This window comes from Sceloporus occidentalis, unplaced genomic scaffold (genome assembly GCF_023333645.1).
Source record: "Sceloporus occidentalis isolate IW3139 unplaced genomic scaffold, rSceOcc1.0.p SCAF_23, whole genome shotgun sequence".
In the NCBI taxonomy this organism is placed as follows: domain Eukaryota; kingdom Metazoa; phylum Chordata; class Lepidosauria; order Squamata; family Phrynosomatidae; genus Sceloporus; species Sceloporus occidentalis.
The window spans coordinates 5,503,155-5,518,571 of NW_028317003.1; the positions used below are offsets into that span (position 1 = coordinate 5,503,155).

A 15,417-nucleotide genomic window follows, 5' to 3' on the forward strand; every position below is an offset into this window, starting at 1 on the left:
TACATAGTAATGGCGACGAGTATACAAACGCATAAAATACACGTCCCTGGCAGTCATTTATTACGATTAGAGAAAATGTCTGTATCCATGGCAGAGTGGAGTACACAGAAGAAATCGCACTGCATTCCCTAGAAACCATTTGGAAACCAAGGTTCTGGGTTTGTACTAAATGCAAGGCATAAGACGGCTTGTTTAAAGACTGTGTCGGGAGCGCCCCCTAGTGTCAGAAAACAAAGCTTTGAACGTCGACTGGGAAAGGTTTGCAATGAGCATAAAGAGGCCATGAACATAATTAATGTTACCATCAAATTTTAATAGCACATCAAATTAACCGCCTCCCTGCATTCTCCTCTATGCCAGATCATTACCAAGTACTCACTACAATGGGCAATTCTGCATGATGCTAATGATAACAACGTATGGTGCAATGTTCGCATGTGTACGTAAAATGTTCTTTGTAGGAAATCCATTTATCTAAACAATTAAATCATGTATTAACCTCATAACAAAACACATGCAGAAATGGATGTTGATTCTTTTTAAGGTGCCGTTTCATTTTGACAATACAATAATTGCAGACTCTAGTATGCTGCACTAATGAACCTTAGGACATATGTCATTTTATTCTTTCCTCTGAAGGTGTAATTAATCATATAAAAACACAGAAACTTTTAAGAAGCTTTTCTCCTGTTTCCATAGTCACAACCTAACGGCGCCTGCTTTTTGGGTCACGTGCCAATTAAATATTTCCAATAAAAAAATAATGAAAGAGGCAAGATTATTTGTAGGTTAAGTTTGGGATTTCAACAGTACTAACATTTCTAATACTCTTTTCATTTGAACACTTTCGTAATTAAACATAGTATGTGAAAGAGCACCCAAACCATTCAACAACCACACTATAGTAGAGGCAGATAAATAGAAATGTAATCTAACATACACATGCTCTTCTAATGCATACATTAGACTGACACCAACCATATATCATTATGTCAAGCCATCAAGCCAGTCTGATGGCTTACGACGCTTGTTACATGCAGCTATATTTGGTGACGCATTTCTGTTCTGCACACATATTGTAGGCAGGGAAAGTTGATCTCCCAGTAGAAGAACATTTTCAGAATATTACACTAAGTGGACTCCAGCTCTATCAGATCGGTTAATGCAGTAATATCACTTTAGGAAAAATGGAGATGTTTTATGAACTCAGCAGACCAACTCAATAGCTTCAAATTCAGTCCATGGAGCGTCTCCAGGCTTCTTAGGAACTCCCTCTTATTAGAAGAAGGGTCTCTCACATTCTAGGATCACTACTTGATCGTGTGATTGACACATGATGTTCAAATTTGGTACATTTCCCATACTTCTCCTCTAATACCGGTCTTATACAATATTCTTCTGTTTCATGTAATCTTAAAATAAAAAAAAACAGTGTTGCCATGCTCTACAGTAACACTGTTTGCAATGTCTGTAACATATGCCTCATGCCCCATTATTCTTTATCTTTCACTTCTTCCATACATTTCATCATATGGTCAGTGGTAAATCAATGACACATTTGGCAGATACACATTAACTGACAAGAGAAGGTCCCGAGTTCTTACTGTCTTGACAGTTCTATAGAATTGATTTTGAGATTAACAGTACAAAATGTTTATATATGATCATAATTTTAGTCCTAAATAAGTATTCATCCAAAAGAAAATCTTAACTACAGATTATGTACAATAAATCAATGATTTGCAGAATTATTGCGCTTACCTATGCCTGTCACAATAACTGCCTTCCTATCACAAAGCCTTAAACTGGGCATCTACTTGATATGAATGAATGAATGAATGAGAAGTTATTGCAGATAGATATGCAAAATTAACTTTTTCTTAATCGATATCTCCATACAATTTGGGGAAAAAACATTAACCTCTTTACTACACATTTGCATATGTGCTTAAATGTGCTATCTGAGCCTAGGAAATTGATTATTTTTAAAGTGTTACCCCTTAAGTTGCACATTTCACTGGTTTAAGTGGAATAAATCTTTAAAGTGGACTCAAATGCAAATCTACTGAACCTCTAAAGTAAGGAAAACTCTGTATCTGCATTACAGACTCACCTGGCGTAACAGCTTCATATCACACATGACAAACGCTATGTAGAAAAGTGATGCAAAGCAATTGACTATGTTGAACTGGAAAAGAAAAACAAAATCATCAAAAGTTAATTCATTCATTCATAGTCTGTGCAGACTTACACAGGACACAAAGATCAGTGTAATTTATATACATAGTATATATATATATATATATATATTTATTTATTATACAGGTATACGTTACATAGCTTCTAGAATGTACAGTTGTAAGATGAAGTCTACGAATGGCAACATTGAAAAGTGAACAATGGCCAGTTTACAAAAACAGAAGTATTTACACATACATTTAACTTTTGGACATATTTAAAGGGACAAAAGACATGAAACAAAATGTAGGAGAGTAAAAGCAGTAGAGATTTACCATATTACTAGATAAAGAATATCTTTATACAAATAAATATAAGCAAAAAGTTCGTCAGCCCCATAATCTACAAATATTTGCCCACTGAAACACATATTAAAGAACATGGGGTAGAATTTGATAAAGGAAAGTAGAAAGTGATGGTAGAATCAATTGTAGAACATTTAAAACCACATTAAATGCCAAATGACATGTAATAATGGGTGTATGAAAATAAACATCACCTCTGCTTTAAGCTAAATTTAACTGTAATTCTATACAATTCTCCTGTATCCACTATGTAACACATCATTTGCTGAAGTTTCAATAGCACATTCATCTTATAGTTTTGTCTGGTGGCTATGCGTCAAGACTAATGAAGCATTAGGACCTACAGAACACAGGCACTGTCATGCATCAGCAGTAACACTTAACAGCCTGTATCACACGTACACAGAACAAGGAGCTTTGTATCCCTCTTTTATGATTACCAATAAAAGGGAGGTTAACTTTAATGTTACAAACTCATTCAGTTTAACCCTTTTAGTAGTATACCCAGAGAAATATGCAATGCGACACAACCATTGTCTTCTAAACGGTATAAACTAGTTGGCTAACTGAGGAGTTTAGTGACCTGAGACGCAGCACCGTCATAGGATGCCACCTCTGCCACAAGTCAGTTTGTGAAAATTCTGCCCTACTACATCTGGAAAACGCTACCTTCCAGAATGCATTGTGTCTATTAGGCTAGGCCCCTTAGTTCCAGTGAAGGGTAATGTTACAGCACACAAAGATATTTTAGACAATGCTTCCAACTTTATGGCACTAACTTAAGGACAGTCCTTTCCTTAACTGGAACTGGAGTGGCCTGCACAGCGCTGACCTCAACCCTATCGAGCACCTTTGGGATGAATTGGAACGCCAATTACGAGCCAGGCCTACTCATCCAATATCAGTGCCTGGCCTAACAAATACACTTTGGCCGGATGGGAACAAATTCCCACACTCCAAAATTTTGTGGAAAGCCTTCCAAGAAGAGTGGAGGCTGTTATATCCTCAAGAGGGGGAGGGGGCTTAATTTCCACTGACATGGGATTTTATATACAGTAGGTGTGATGGTCAGGTGTTCACACACTTTGGATCATATAGTGTATATGTATGTGTACTTGTATGGTGTTAAAAATGTGTTAGTATATGGTGTTTGCGTGAATGTGTGTGTATGGGAGTGTTAGTGTATGGTGTTAGCAGGATTATGTGTGTTAGTAGTAGTGTGTTAGGGGTGAGCCTAAAGTTTGTAGCACCTGGGGAAAATGGGTGTGTGTATGGTATACGGTGTTACAGTGAGTTTCCGTGCTAATATGTGAATGAGTTATTTGTGGTGGGTTCCAAAGAAATACCACACTCAGGCTCACCCATGATCTTTTGATATATTTGGGTCAGAGAAAGAGAAACTGATCTTGACCTTTGTTTATATGATCCTTTCCATAGGGAATGTTGCATACTGACACATCATAGGTAGGGCATTATAAAAAGTTAAAAAGAGTGTGGTGCACATCTTGTTAAACGCCCTGGGTTTCTACAGTTATAAGACAACTTTTCAGATTTGTGCCAGAGTCACTTTTCATATGTAACCAACATAGTGCCCGCCATTTTCTGTTTAATAATAACAACAACACAATAAACACATTTGTGACTTTCTAATAAAAATTCTAAAAATAAAAAATAATACTTAAAAGGAAGTACTCACCACTAAGACCTTTAATATCAGGTGGTTCTGATAGGAGGACTCTAATCTGTGATTTTCTGTAGTAAAAGAAACAAGATATTCACGAGAATGTGAGATTTTGTTCCTTTTTTGGCTAATCTCATTTTAGGGCTCCTCTGTAGAAAGCCAAAATATTTTTATATACAATGTTTTTGAGCAATGGCTACCTTTGTCAACATAGATGCTAATAACTGTCTGATCACACAGCAGCAGTTGCTGTAGTTAACACAAATTTGGGACGTTTGGGAAAAATCTTTACTGGCTCTTAAATTATTTCCCCAATGTTTTCACATAAAATAATATTAAAAAAATAACAAAACTTCCTTATCTGCATTTTGTAGAATATAATATATAAATAATGGTGTCACATCCAATGGATAAAAAAAAAGAAGCCATCAAAGTAAAGTGATCCGCTAATCGATTAAAAGTCTAGACGTCCTATTCTATCTTCCAATTTTTTGTCTACATTAAGGAGGGTAAGATACCCCTATTAATATTTTTTGAAAAATAAAATAATCTTATTTAGTAAGAATAAAAAAACAAAAAATATCTAACCCCAAGAAGTAAGATGTTCTGCAGCAAATTTATATAAGCGGTTCATGATTTCGATGACAACAGCGTAGATGATGCTAGGCACAAAAAGCAGTAGGCTGCTAAATGTGCTCTTCTGCTCCTCGTCGTACTCTATAGCCCAATTCTCCAAATCAAAGTAAATCATCATGACATAGATGGAAAGGTAAAGGCATCCGCACACAAAGGGAACAGAGACAAGATAAATTCGAAGCTGTCTCTTCAAACTGGAGTAGGTAGGCTCTTTTCTTCCTGTAACAGGATTTATGCCTAGCACCCCATGAAAACCTGGCCTTGGTTCCTCAAACTCCCTCTTCATTATCAGCGTGCCCCACTTGTATGTCATAGCTGAGCTGTAGCGCTTCCAGATCTCAAGGATAACCGTAGACCACACTAGGTTGCATGTGGCAAAAATCACATACTTATCATAGTCCTCCCATGCAAAGAAATAGTAAGGTATGCCAATGAGAGCCATTGGGATTAAGGCCAAGGTAAAATATTCTAAGAAACCAAAATAGAGTCCAATAGTGTCTCCAAAGTACCGACGGATTTGATCTGCAAAATAAGACACAATAAATATTTAAGTTTAAAAGAATTAGCTTAAATATACCACATCCAGATTTACCATCTATGCTTGGGGCAGGGGGGTTACTGTAAAACGTCATGCATTATATTCATAGTTTTTTGGTATGTTTTATATACAATAACCAAACAACACGATACTATGTAGGCTTTTCTTGATAATTTACTTGATAATTTAACATGTATATTATACTTATATACTTAATAATGTATATATACTTAACATGAGTGCATATTACACACCCATGGGTATTTTACAATATTTTAGAGTGACGGATCTCAGCATCGAGAAATCTTGCACTGACAGCGTGACTGCAGAGATGTTATTCACCAATGTTAAAGGGCAGAAATACACAGGTTAATAGGTAGGGCTAAACGTAAGAGGAGAAGATACAAGGCTGGGAAGGACAAGCTTAAAAGTTAGGTGAGGCCTTTTTTGCCCACTTTTGAAAGAATTAACAACCAATAAGACCTTCTACTGTTGCCATTTAAAAGTCCCCCAAATTTGGCTGGTGCATGACATATTAGTAGATATTGGAGAAAAAGAAACCTATAACAGATTTTAAGTGTAGACTTTCAATACCTATAGGCTGGAAGCCAATCCTTATCTGGCGGTACCACTGATGTGTAAGTCTTTTTAAATCTTCTTTATCATGAAGTGGGAAAACCTGGACTAGGACGCCACTGGTCTGTAGTCTTCGAACTGTGAAAGAAAAAGGTAGGATTTGAGATAAAGGTTTTTAAATAATAATACCTGTACGGTTATTATATATATATGTATATATATATATATATACCATCATTCAAACGTTTGAGACCATGATGTTCAATGATAAAATAGGTGAGTTTAATAGGAGTGCACAAGAAGAAATCCAACATGGATCTCTGGGGCGGGCAATTCCACATCAGATAATTATACATTTATTGAATTCAATATGATTAACATATTTGACTATAAATGTTACATATCTTATATAGCTAGTCTTCTAACTAATAGCTAAAAAAGAGATTATAGAAATGATAAGAAACACCTGGTTTCAGTAAAGAAACAATTAACTCAGAAATAATGATAGCATTATGGTGGGATTTTTCTGGCTTGAGCCAAAAGTCGCTAACCAGATTGTTAAGAACGCCAACAAAAGTTTGTACACATAAAGACACAATGGAGTTTGTAAAACAACATGGCCTCTTAACCCAGCCTTCCCCAGAGGCCCCTATAGTCTATGTGTTTCACGCTTTTAAACTTAAAACTTGGATTAACTAACACAACGTGCCATTGGAACACAGGAATGATGGTTGCTGATAAAGATGGTTGCAGAATTCAAATTTAGAGAGGATTCAATGAGTAATCAGGTTTGAAGTTTATTACAAGGAAAAGGCAACAACCAATGCAGCTTATACATTTCTCTTTAAAAGAAAAAACCCTTAAAACCACATATTTCATTGACTTTTTTGAGCTACTAATCGCTCATCCCAATATCCTATAAAGCAAGTTTCCTAGGGCATTGCCGAAACACAATGTCCTCGCTGTGATGCTAAGTTTTCCTTTCATACATACAGACACATATATATATATATATATATATATATATATATATATATATATATATAAAAATATATACATATACACACACACAGAGCCGGCCTTAGGCGTTGTGGCGCCCTGTGCGGACTACTCCTCTGGTGCCCCCCCTCACTACCCCCCCTCTCTGCCCCTTCAAACTACCGCCCCTCAAACTACCCCTTCAAACTACCCCTCCCCTCTGCCCCTTCAAACTACCCCCCGTCCCTTCAAACTACACCCCCACTCTGCCCCTTCAAACTACCCCCCCTGCCCATTCAAACTAAACCCCCCCTGTCCCTTCAAACTACACTCCCCCTCTGCCCCTTCAAACTACACCCCCCCTCTGCCCCTTCAAACTACACCCCCCCTCTGCCCCTTCAAACTACCCCCCCCTCTGCCCCTTCAAACTACACCCCCCCTCTGCCCCTTCAAATTACACCCCCCCCTCTGCCCCTTCAAACTACACCCCCCCTCTGCCCCTTCAAACTACACCCCCCCCTGCCCCTTCAAACTACACCCCCCCCTGCCCCTTCAAACTACACCCCCCCACTTACCTTGTTGCCGGAGTCCTGCGGTGAGAGCGGGAGGCATCCGTCTTCTCGCTCTGCCGCGGTGCCGGCATTTCATGTTGAGAGCCGGAATAGTCCGGCGCTCAACATGAAACGCCGGCACCGCGACGGAGTCACGGAGAGTAAGGGGGCACCGAGCGGTTGCCGAGAACTTCACGAGCAACCGCTCGGCGCCCCTGACCGGAACTTAGATTAAAGCATCGTTGTTTTTTTTTAAAAACTTTATTTAACATGAATGATGTTAAATAAAGTTTAAAAAAAAAACACAAAAAAAAAACCCGATGCTTTAATCTAAGTCCCGGTCAGGCGCCCCTGCAACCATGGCGCCCTGTGCGGTCGCACAGGTCGCACACCCCTAAGGCCGGCCCTGCACACACACACACATTCAGACGAGACAAAATGGAATAAGGTATGCAAAATAGCTTCCAGGGGCCTCTACAGTCCATAATTCCTCAGCAATCGTTTACAGTGCTGCTCATAGGTCAAGATACATGAAAGATAAGACAAATAAAGAACACAGCTCTGTTTCAAGATAAAATTCCAATAAAACTAAGCTAAGGAATTTCCAATAGGTATGCCAAACATAGTACTGTACCACGTGGTGGGGGGCAAAAATCACTAAACTGGACAAAAGTTAATTAATAACATAATGTAGTCATAGGTAGCCAGTCTATGGGCAGGCTGTGGAACGTTGAAGAGTTTGACTTCTCCATCTATATATCAGGATGAATAGGCAAATTCTCAGCACCAAAGGCCGGAGTCCCTTATAGTCTACACTGATTTCATTACAATATGCTTTTTCTCATCAATATATATAATTTGAAACTGCTGCTTTAGAACAGGTGACTTATCTCCTGATAATAAATAGTCTTCTTATGGACAATTATTAGAGTCATTTGGTTGCCACCATTAGTTAATGCAACAGAATCTTTGTGATGGAATTCTTAAAGGGTTACTATTTCAATATCAGCTCAGTTCTGGGGCCAGAATTATAATGTAATGCTTATAAATAGTATATTCCAGTTTATTTCATGTTGGACCTTGCATATTTCTAATAGTACTTTGATGAGATCTCGAGTTTTTTTAGGTTAGTGAAACCTATCAAGAGCCGTCTGCTTGAAAAGTAAATGTTTGAACTATACTTGGTCGAGTGTGTTCTTAAGAGACAGCGGCTCTCTACTTTATTCTGAGATTAGAGAGAAAGATATAAAATATTCAAGGAGGGTACAGATTTAAATCAAATATACAGCTGTGCATGTAAGAAATACAAATGGCCCATGTGTTAAACACAATGGACACTGCTTTGAGAATCAACCAACAGTACTAGCATTCAAATGTAAGAAAGTATTGTTTTGGACAATCTAGCCTAAGGTTTATCTAGTTTTTCTTGAGACTCGTAGAACAAGAAAGAATTTAAAGAATCAGAAAAGCTGATGTTACCTTGATATAAGTAAAATCGTAGATGTGCACTACTTGGACAAGTAAAGCAGTATTGGCTAAAACAATATATGTACACAAGGTATGGAGGGGCCAGACTCATTTATTACGTAATAATCCACCAACAGTGTATGGCATCGAGTACATCTGTCTCGTTTCCCAGCTAGTTTATACCACAACATTTCAACACTTAATGGTTGATGTGCCTTCTATGAGATATCGAGGGGTTTCTACTTGGTGCACAGACACTCCGCTATATGTGATGTCGGACAGACATTTTTGCTTGTCACGTATACACATTCCATGGGGCTTAAGCTCTAGATGCCAGTGAAACAGCTGCAATTATCAGAGCTATGATAAAGTATGGTATGAAATTGGATTTCAGGGGATGGAAGAAAAGTTCTTTGGTGACATTGTCCTGTGTGAGACAAAATAGGACATTCATGCACTTCCAATTTTAACATAGCCTGAACATACTACATGCTAAAACATTATAATTTAGTACAAAATCAATGTTAATTCTCATCTTGCAGAGCATTTTTTTCTTATGGACAAAAAGTTTCAAATACTCATTTTTTTCAAGAAAGACTTTGACAGTCTCAGGAGTTGAAAGTAATTTAGAAAAATCTGGATTCATTACCGTTTACTGCTGATCTGCAAAACAAGTGCGCAAATAACTCTGCTGGACTAAATAGTGTAATATCCATTACAAAAACAAGCAAACCATTATTATTGATGGGAATATAAACATAACAAAAAATGATTTGCAGGTACACGACACTAGCATAATAAGTAGAAAGCAAATATAGTTTGCCAAATGCTATAGTCAGGAATTAACTCTAAAGGAAATGTAACAAAAAACATTGAGTGGACAAAAAAAACAACTTTTAAAAAACACATATAAAACATATTTCAGTTTCACAGTAAAGTCATTCTCTCCACCAAAAGGAAATTTAATATTCATTAATACCCTTTTTTTCTAAAAAACCTTCAAACCTTTTTTATAGCTCTTTATTTAGATGTGTATCGCTGCATATTGCACGGTTATTGTCCTCAAAAAACTTTAATTCTTCATGAATTCTTTTATTCCCAAAAATGCGGAAATCTATTTTCCTCATTTAAGGTTGTATTTATTTGTTATTTGTAAAAGATACTACGTGTGAGGGATATCCAGAGAGATGTTTTTAGCGGGGCCCAATATACTTTCCCTGATGGACACTTATTTCGTAGCGTAAGCAATGGAAACGTGTTCTCCTAATGGAAATCACCAAATAGCTAGTATTACTTTCTTGTAGACCAAGTTCCAAAACTATATTTCCTACTCAACAGTAGGCTGAAAAGATGTAATTTTATGTTCTTGTCCTTGTAGTAATTATCTTGCGAGACATTGCACAGCTTCAGAGTCTACCGTCAACAATTTGTTTCAGTTACATACTTATAGACTAACCCCCCCCAAAACAAAATAATAAAAAAAAATAATAATGGGGGCGGAGCGAGCCACGACCCAAGCTTTTGCTCCTCCACTCAGCCCTATAATATGCTATAAATTAGCGCTCACTTTCACCCTATATCGCTTCTTCGCTGTTGTGTGTGGCCAGAGAATGTCCGGGAAGCCCCGCAAGTCCTCCAAGCAGAAATCGGTGCAGGACTTATTCTCCAAACAGCCCGCGACTCCTGAGCCTCCTGTGCTCTCTCCAGACGACGACACGAGGCCTTCGGCCGACATGGCGGCAAAGGCCTGCTCCAAACAAGATATTGCCGAAATCAAGGACCTTGTGCGCTCGGTAAAGAGAGATCTGATGGATCACATCCATGCAGAAATCGGAGACCTGAAGCGCGACATCCAAGATATCGGCACCCGCACTGATACACTGGAGCGGTCACACGCCGTCCTTCAGCGGGAAAAACGCAAGATGGCGGGCGACATTGCATCCCTACAGCAAGAGGTTCTGGCCCTTCAGGATGCTCAGGAGGACCTGGAAAATCGATCCCGGCGCTCCAATTTCCGACTACGGGGGATTCCTGAGACTTACCTCGACCTGACTGAGGTGCTCCGCTTGGTTCTCCACCAACTCCTTCCGCAGTCTGCCCATGAGGTACTCCCAGTGGACAGGATACATAGAGCTCTGCGGCCTCGTCCAGGCCCTGCTGACAAACCCAGGGATGTCATCGTCAAGTTGAGTGATTATACCCTCAAGAAGGAAGTTATGAAGGCGGCGAGATCGACTACGCTCACGCTCGACAACTTCGAGATCCAGGTGTATGCTGACCTCTCACCCCGGACCCTACAGAGACGCAAGCTTCTTAAACCCCTCACAGATCATCTCCGGACGCACTCCATAGCTTATCGCTGGAGGTTTCCGTTTGCCTTACAGGTCCACACTGGCGACAGGCAAGGTCCCTCTCGGAGGCCGAGGACTTTCTCAAGACCCTGGATCTACCGCCCCTAGGCTTGGGCCGGAAACGCAGCAGACAGAGCGCTGATGTCCCCGACCCGGGAGATTGGCAGGAGGTCCCGGCAAGCGCCCCTTCCGTGAGGACTCTCGTTCTATGCTGTGCGTCGCCTCCGTGAGCTATCTGGCCTCATAGACTTTTTATTTATGTTCTGTTTTCTTTTACATGTTTTTGCCAGGCCTGCTGCCCGTTAGGTCGTTCCTCGGCTTCGCGCCGGGTACGCCGTGTTGTAGTTGAGCTAAATATCCCTTTTTTTTCTTTCCTCCTCCGCTTCCGTGCATCGTTAGCCGGGGGCCGCTCGCGCCCTGTCATATACACGGGGCTTGCCCTACTGCACGGGCGGTTTGTATGCCCTTTCCTCACACGCACAACATTCTAGCGTCCCCTTTTCCGGCTGCCTCTCGCGGGGGGGGGGTGTTTCTCTTCTTTTTTTTTTTTTCTTGTTTCCCCGCCTTTGGACTCCTATTTTATGGCTGTGTCTACGTGGCTGGATTTAGTCTGTCCTCTGCTCTGCCTGTCCCGGAGCATTTCCCACCCTGACCACTAGGGGGCTTGCATACACCTTGACCACTAGGGGGCTCGCATACACCTCATGCATACACGTTGTTTTGTTTTTTTTGTTTTTGTTTTTTTTGTTCTCCACTTCTCACTCTGTCAGCTGGGGGGGTGCTCTTCCACGCCTTTTGTGCCCTATTGGGTGCACTGGGTCTGCGCTGATGCGCGAGAGCCCCGGGCGATGTGGCTGCTCTTCACCCTACACGTTCACACTATTTGTGCGCCATCTTTCCCAGCAGCCTCTTACGCGGTGGGGGTCTTCATATTTATTGGTGCCCTATTTATTTGCTTCTCTGTTTGCACTTCACTATACCCATTTGGTGCTCCGCTCCCCCACTCTGCCCGCTGCTGGGTCCCGGCGCTCCCGTGCCCGCCCACTGGTATTCCCCGCCTAACCCGCCGGGGGATTTTCACACGTCGCACTTTCAACATCCTCCTCGCATGCACCACACCCATACATACATACATACATGACCGTGTTTTTTGTTTTTTTTCTCTTCCCCTCTGCCTTACTATGCTGCACTCGGTGCCTGGGCAGCAGGTTGTTTATTTTTGTACATTTCTTGTTATTTGTTTATGTTCTTACATCTATGGGTGATTTCCACCGCTAGGGCGGGGTATCCACCTTGATGGTAGTGCTGTCTTCTACCCCCGTGCGACCGTTACTGGTCGAGTTACAGCCTGATGGCTCTTCCCCCGGGCAGATCCTGGTGGGAGGTTTAGTCAGGGTTCAGAGCTGTAGTTTCCTTGGGCCATGTGCCCGCGATGTGTTCTCCAATACTTCTCGTGCCTTATTTTGTCGTTTTTTTATGCAAATGCTGTTATGCGCCTGTACTTTATTACACAATATTGGCATGTTTCCCCTGTGTTTTTCCCTTTGTCCCTCCCTCTCCCCTGTTTTTTTTTTTTTGTTGTTTTTTTTTTTTCTTTTGTTCCCATAGACCTTCATCGCCTTCGCTCTCTCCCGCATCTCCAGCCCCAACGATTTTCCTCTGTGAGTGGCCATGCTGCCGGATCAACTGAAGATAATTAGTCACAATGTACGGGGCGTCAACTCCCCCCAGAAGCGGCGACAAGCTATGCGATACTATCAGAAGTTGCATGCCGATGTTATTCTGCTGCAGGAGACACACCTCCGTAAGGCCTCCTTGCCCTCGGCAATAAGCCAGCTGTCATCCTCAGCTCTCGAATCTCCTCCTGCCGTTCCGCAACCATATGCTTATTGTTGGAGGCGATTTTAATACGTATTGGGACGCCTTTGTTGACCGGAGGGGTGCGAGTGTGCGGCAGGGCTCTTCTCCTACCTCTAGACAGCTCAGAGACTTTGCTAAGACAGCGGCACTTGTGGATATTTGGTGGCTCCATCACCCTAAGGACCTAGACTTCACCTTCTTCTCTCATCCCCACAGCTCTTACTCGAGGATAGACTACATTTTCCTCAGCCAGAACTTAGCCCCGGTGGCCCATGCTTCGCGGATTCACCCCATCTCCTGGTCCGATCATGGAGCAGTGGAATGTTCCTTCTGCCCTGCCGACTGGACCCCGGGTGCACGCACCTAGCGCCTTGACGAATTCCTGCTTACGGACCCGGGGGTGTTGACTGAGATCATCTCCGACATCACAGAGTTTCACTGTTTCAATGACACTCCGGGCACTGACCCGCAGCTCCTTTGGGTTACACACAAAGCCTTTGTCCGTGGCTCGTTCCTTCGCATTGCGGCCAGGAAGAAGAAGCTGAGGCGCCATGCCATAGACTCCCTCACTGCTAAACTTTCTTCCCTCGAACAGGTTCACAAACGGACACTGGATCCTGCTGTTCTCCGGGAAATTATTCAACTGCGGGGCGAGTTAAACATTCTTTTCAGCAATGACGTCCTCCACTCCCTGAACCACACCAAGCAGAAATTTTTCGCTAATAAACCTGACGCTATGTTGGCACGCCGGTTACGCTCCCAGAGGAAGTCGCAGAATATCCGCAAGATCATTGACTCTGCCGACACTCATTGGGTGTCACCTAAAGACATTGCTCACCAATTTGCGCTTTTTTACGGCTCCTTGTACGACGGCAAAGAGGCCCCCAGGAACCGCTCCGGGAGTGACTACATTCGCTGCTTTCTTGACTCGCTACCCGCCCCGAAACTCTCTGACCAGCAGGTTGAACTCTTAAATCAAGCAATTTCGGAGGACGAGCTCCTCGCTGCCATCTCCAGTATTAAGTCAGCCAAGGCTCCGGGTCCGGACAGCCTCCCGGGCTCCTACTACAAGAAATTCAAGGCGCAACTTCTGCCGCACCTGCTCCGTCTCTTCAATTCCTTCCTGGGGGGATCTGCCCCCAAGCCCGAGATGCTGCAAGCTAAAATTATTGTTATCCACAAGGAGGGGAAAGACCCCTCTAGATGCGGCAGTTACAGGCCCATCTCGCTCATCAACGCTGATGTGAAGCTTTACGCTAAGGTTCTGGCCACTCGCCTGGGCAAAGTCATCGCCTCCATCGTCCACCCCGACCAGGTCGGCTTCATCCCCCATCGAGAAGCACCTGACAATATTCGGCGCACGGTTGATCTGATCGAAATGGCGACGCTCACCCACCAACCAACCGAAAAGGCGTTCGACAGGATAGACTGGGCTTACATGTGGGAAACCCTGAGCTGGTTCGGCTTCCGCGGCAATATTTTGCGGGGTATCCGCGCTCTCTACGACGGTCCAACGGCCTCGGTCGCTCTGATGGGCTGTGGATCCGGAACCTTCAACATTCTCAATGGCACGAGACAAGGGTGCCCCCTCTCCCCCCTTTTATTCGCCCTGTGCTTGGAGCCTCTGGCTATAGCTATCCGCCAGCACCCTGATATCACCGGTGTTGAGGTTCAGAGTCAGCAATATAAACTGGGACTTTTTGCCGACGATATCCTCCTGACTCTGTCCCCCTTATATCTCTGCCGAACCTATATACGTTCTTGAACGAGTTCTCCCAGATTTCGGGCTACAAGATCAACACCGCTAAATGCGAAGCCCTAAACGTCAATTTGGATGCCGGGGTGCAACAGACTTTAGCCATGTCCTTCCCGTTCCAGTGGCAACCATTGTCGCTCAAATACTTGGGCATTAATCTCACCAATAGCCCCCAGACGCTTTATGCTGCTAATTACCCTCCGCTACTGTCGTTGCTTCGTCAGGATCTTCGGCAATGGGCGCAGTACCACATTTCCTGGCTGGGCCGGATCTATGCGGTCAAAATGAATACACTGCCACATCTGCTGTACTTGTTTCGCGCCCTGCCAATTGCTGTCAACACCCGCGACATCGATTCGTTTCAGTCGTGCATATTCCAGTTCATATGGAATGGTCGGCGGGCCAGGATCAACCGGCACACGTTGTACTTACCTAAGGAGCGGGGCGGCTTGGCGGTCCCATGCCTTCGCCTCTATTATC

The 15,417-nt window shown here is 42.6% G+C and overlaps 1 protein-coding gene across 1 annotated transcript in view; it reads right to left on the minus strand.

Moving 5' to 3' along the window:
* LOC149300735 (anoctamin-10-like) overlaps positions 1-15,417 on the minus strand; it is a 95,709-nt gene that overhangs the window by 70,363 nt on the left and 9,929 nt on the right. Inside the window, exons 5-8 of the mRNA XM_089484784.1 lie at positions 5,993-6,112; positions 4,813-5,382; positions 4,240-4,295; positions 2,114-2,188 (exon numbers count right to left, since the gene is read on the minus strand). Of these exons, the coding sequence (XP_089340910.1) occupies positions 2,114-2,188; positions 4,240-4,295; positions 4,813-5,382; positions 5,993-6,112 (821 nt within the window). The remainder of the gene's footprint in view (positions 1-2,113; positions 2,189-4,239; positions 4,296-4,812; positions 5,383-5,992; positions 6,113-15,417) is intronic.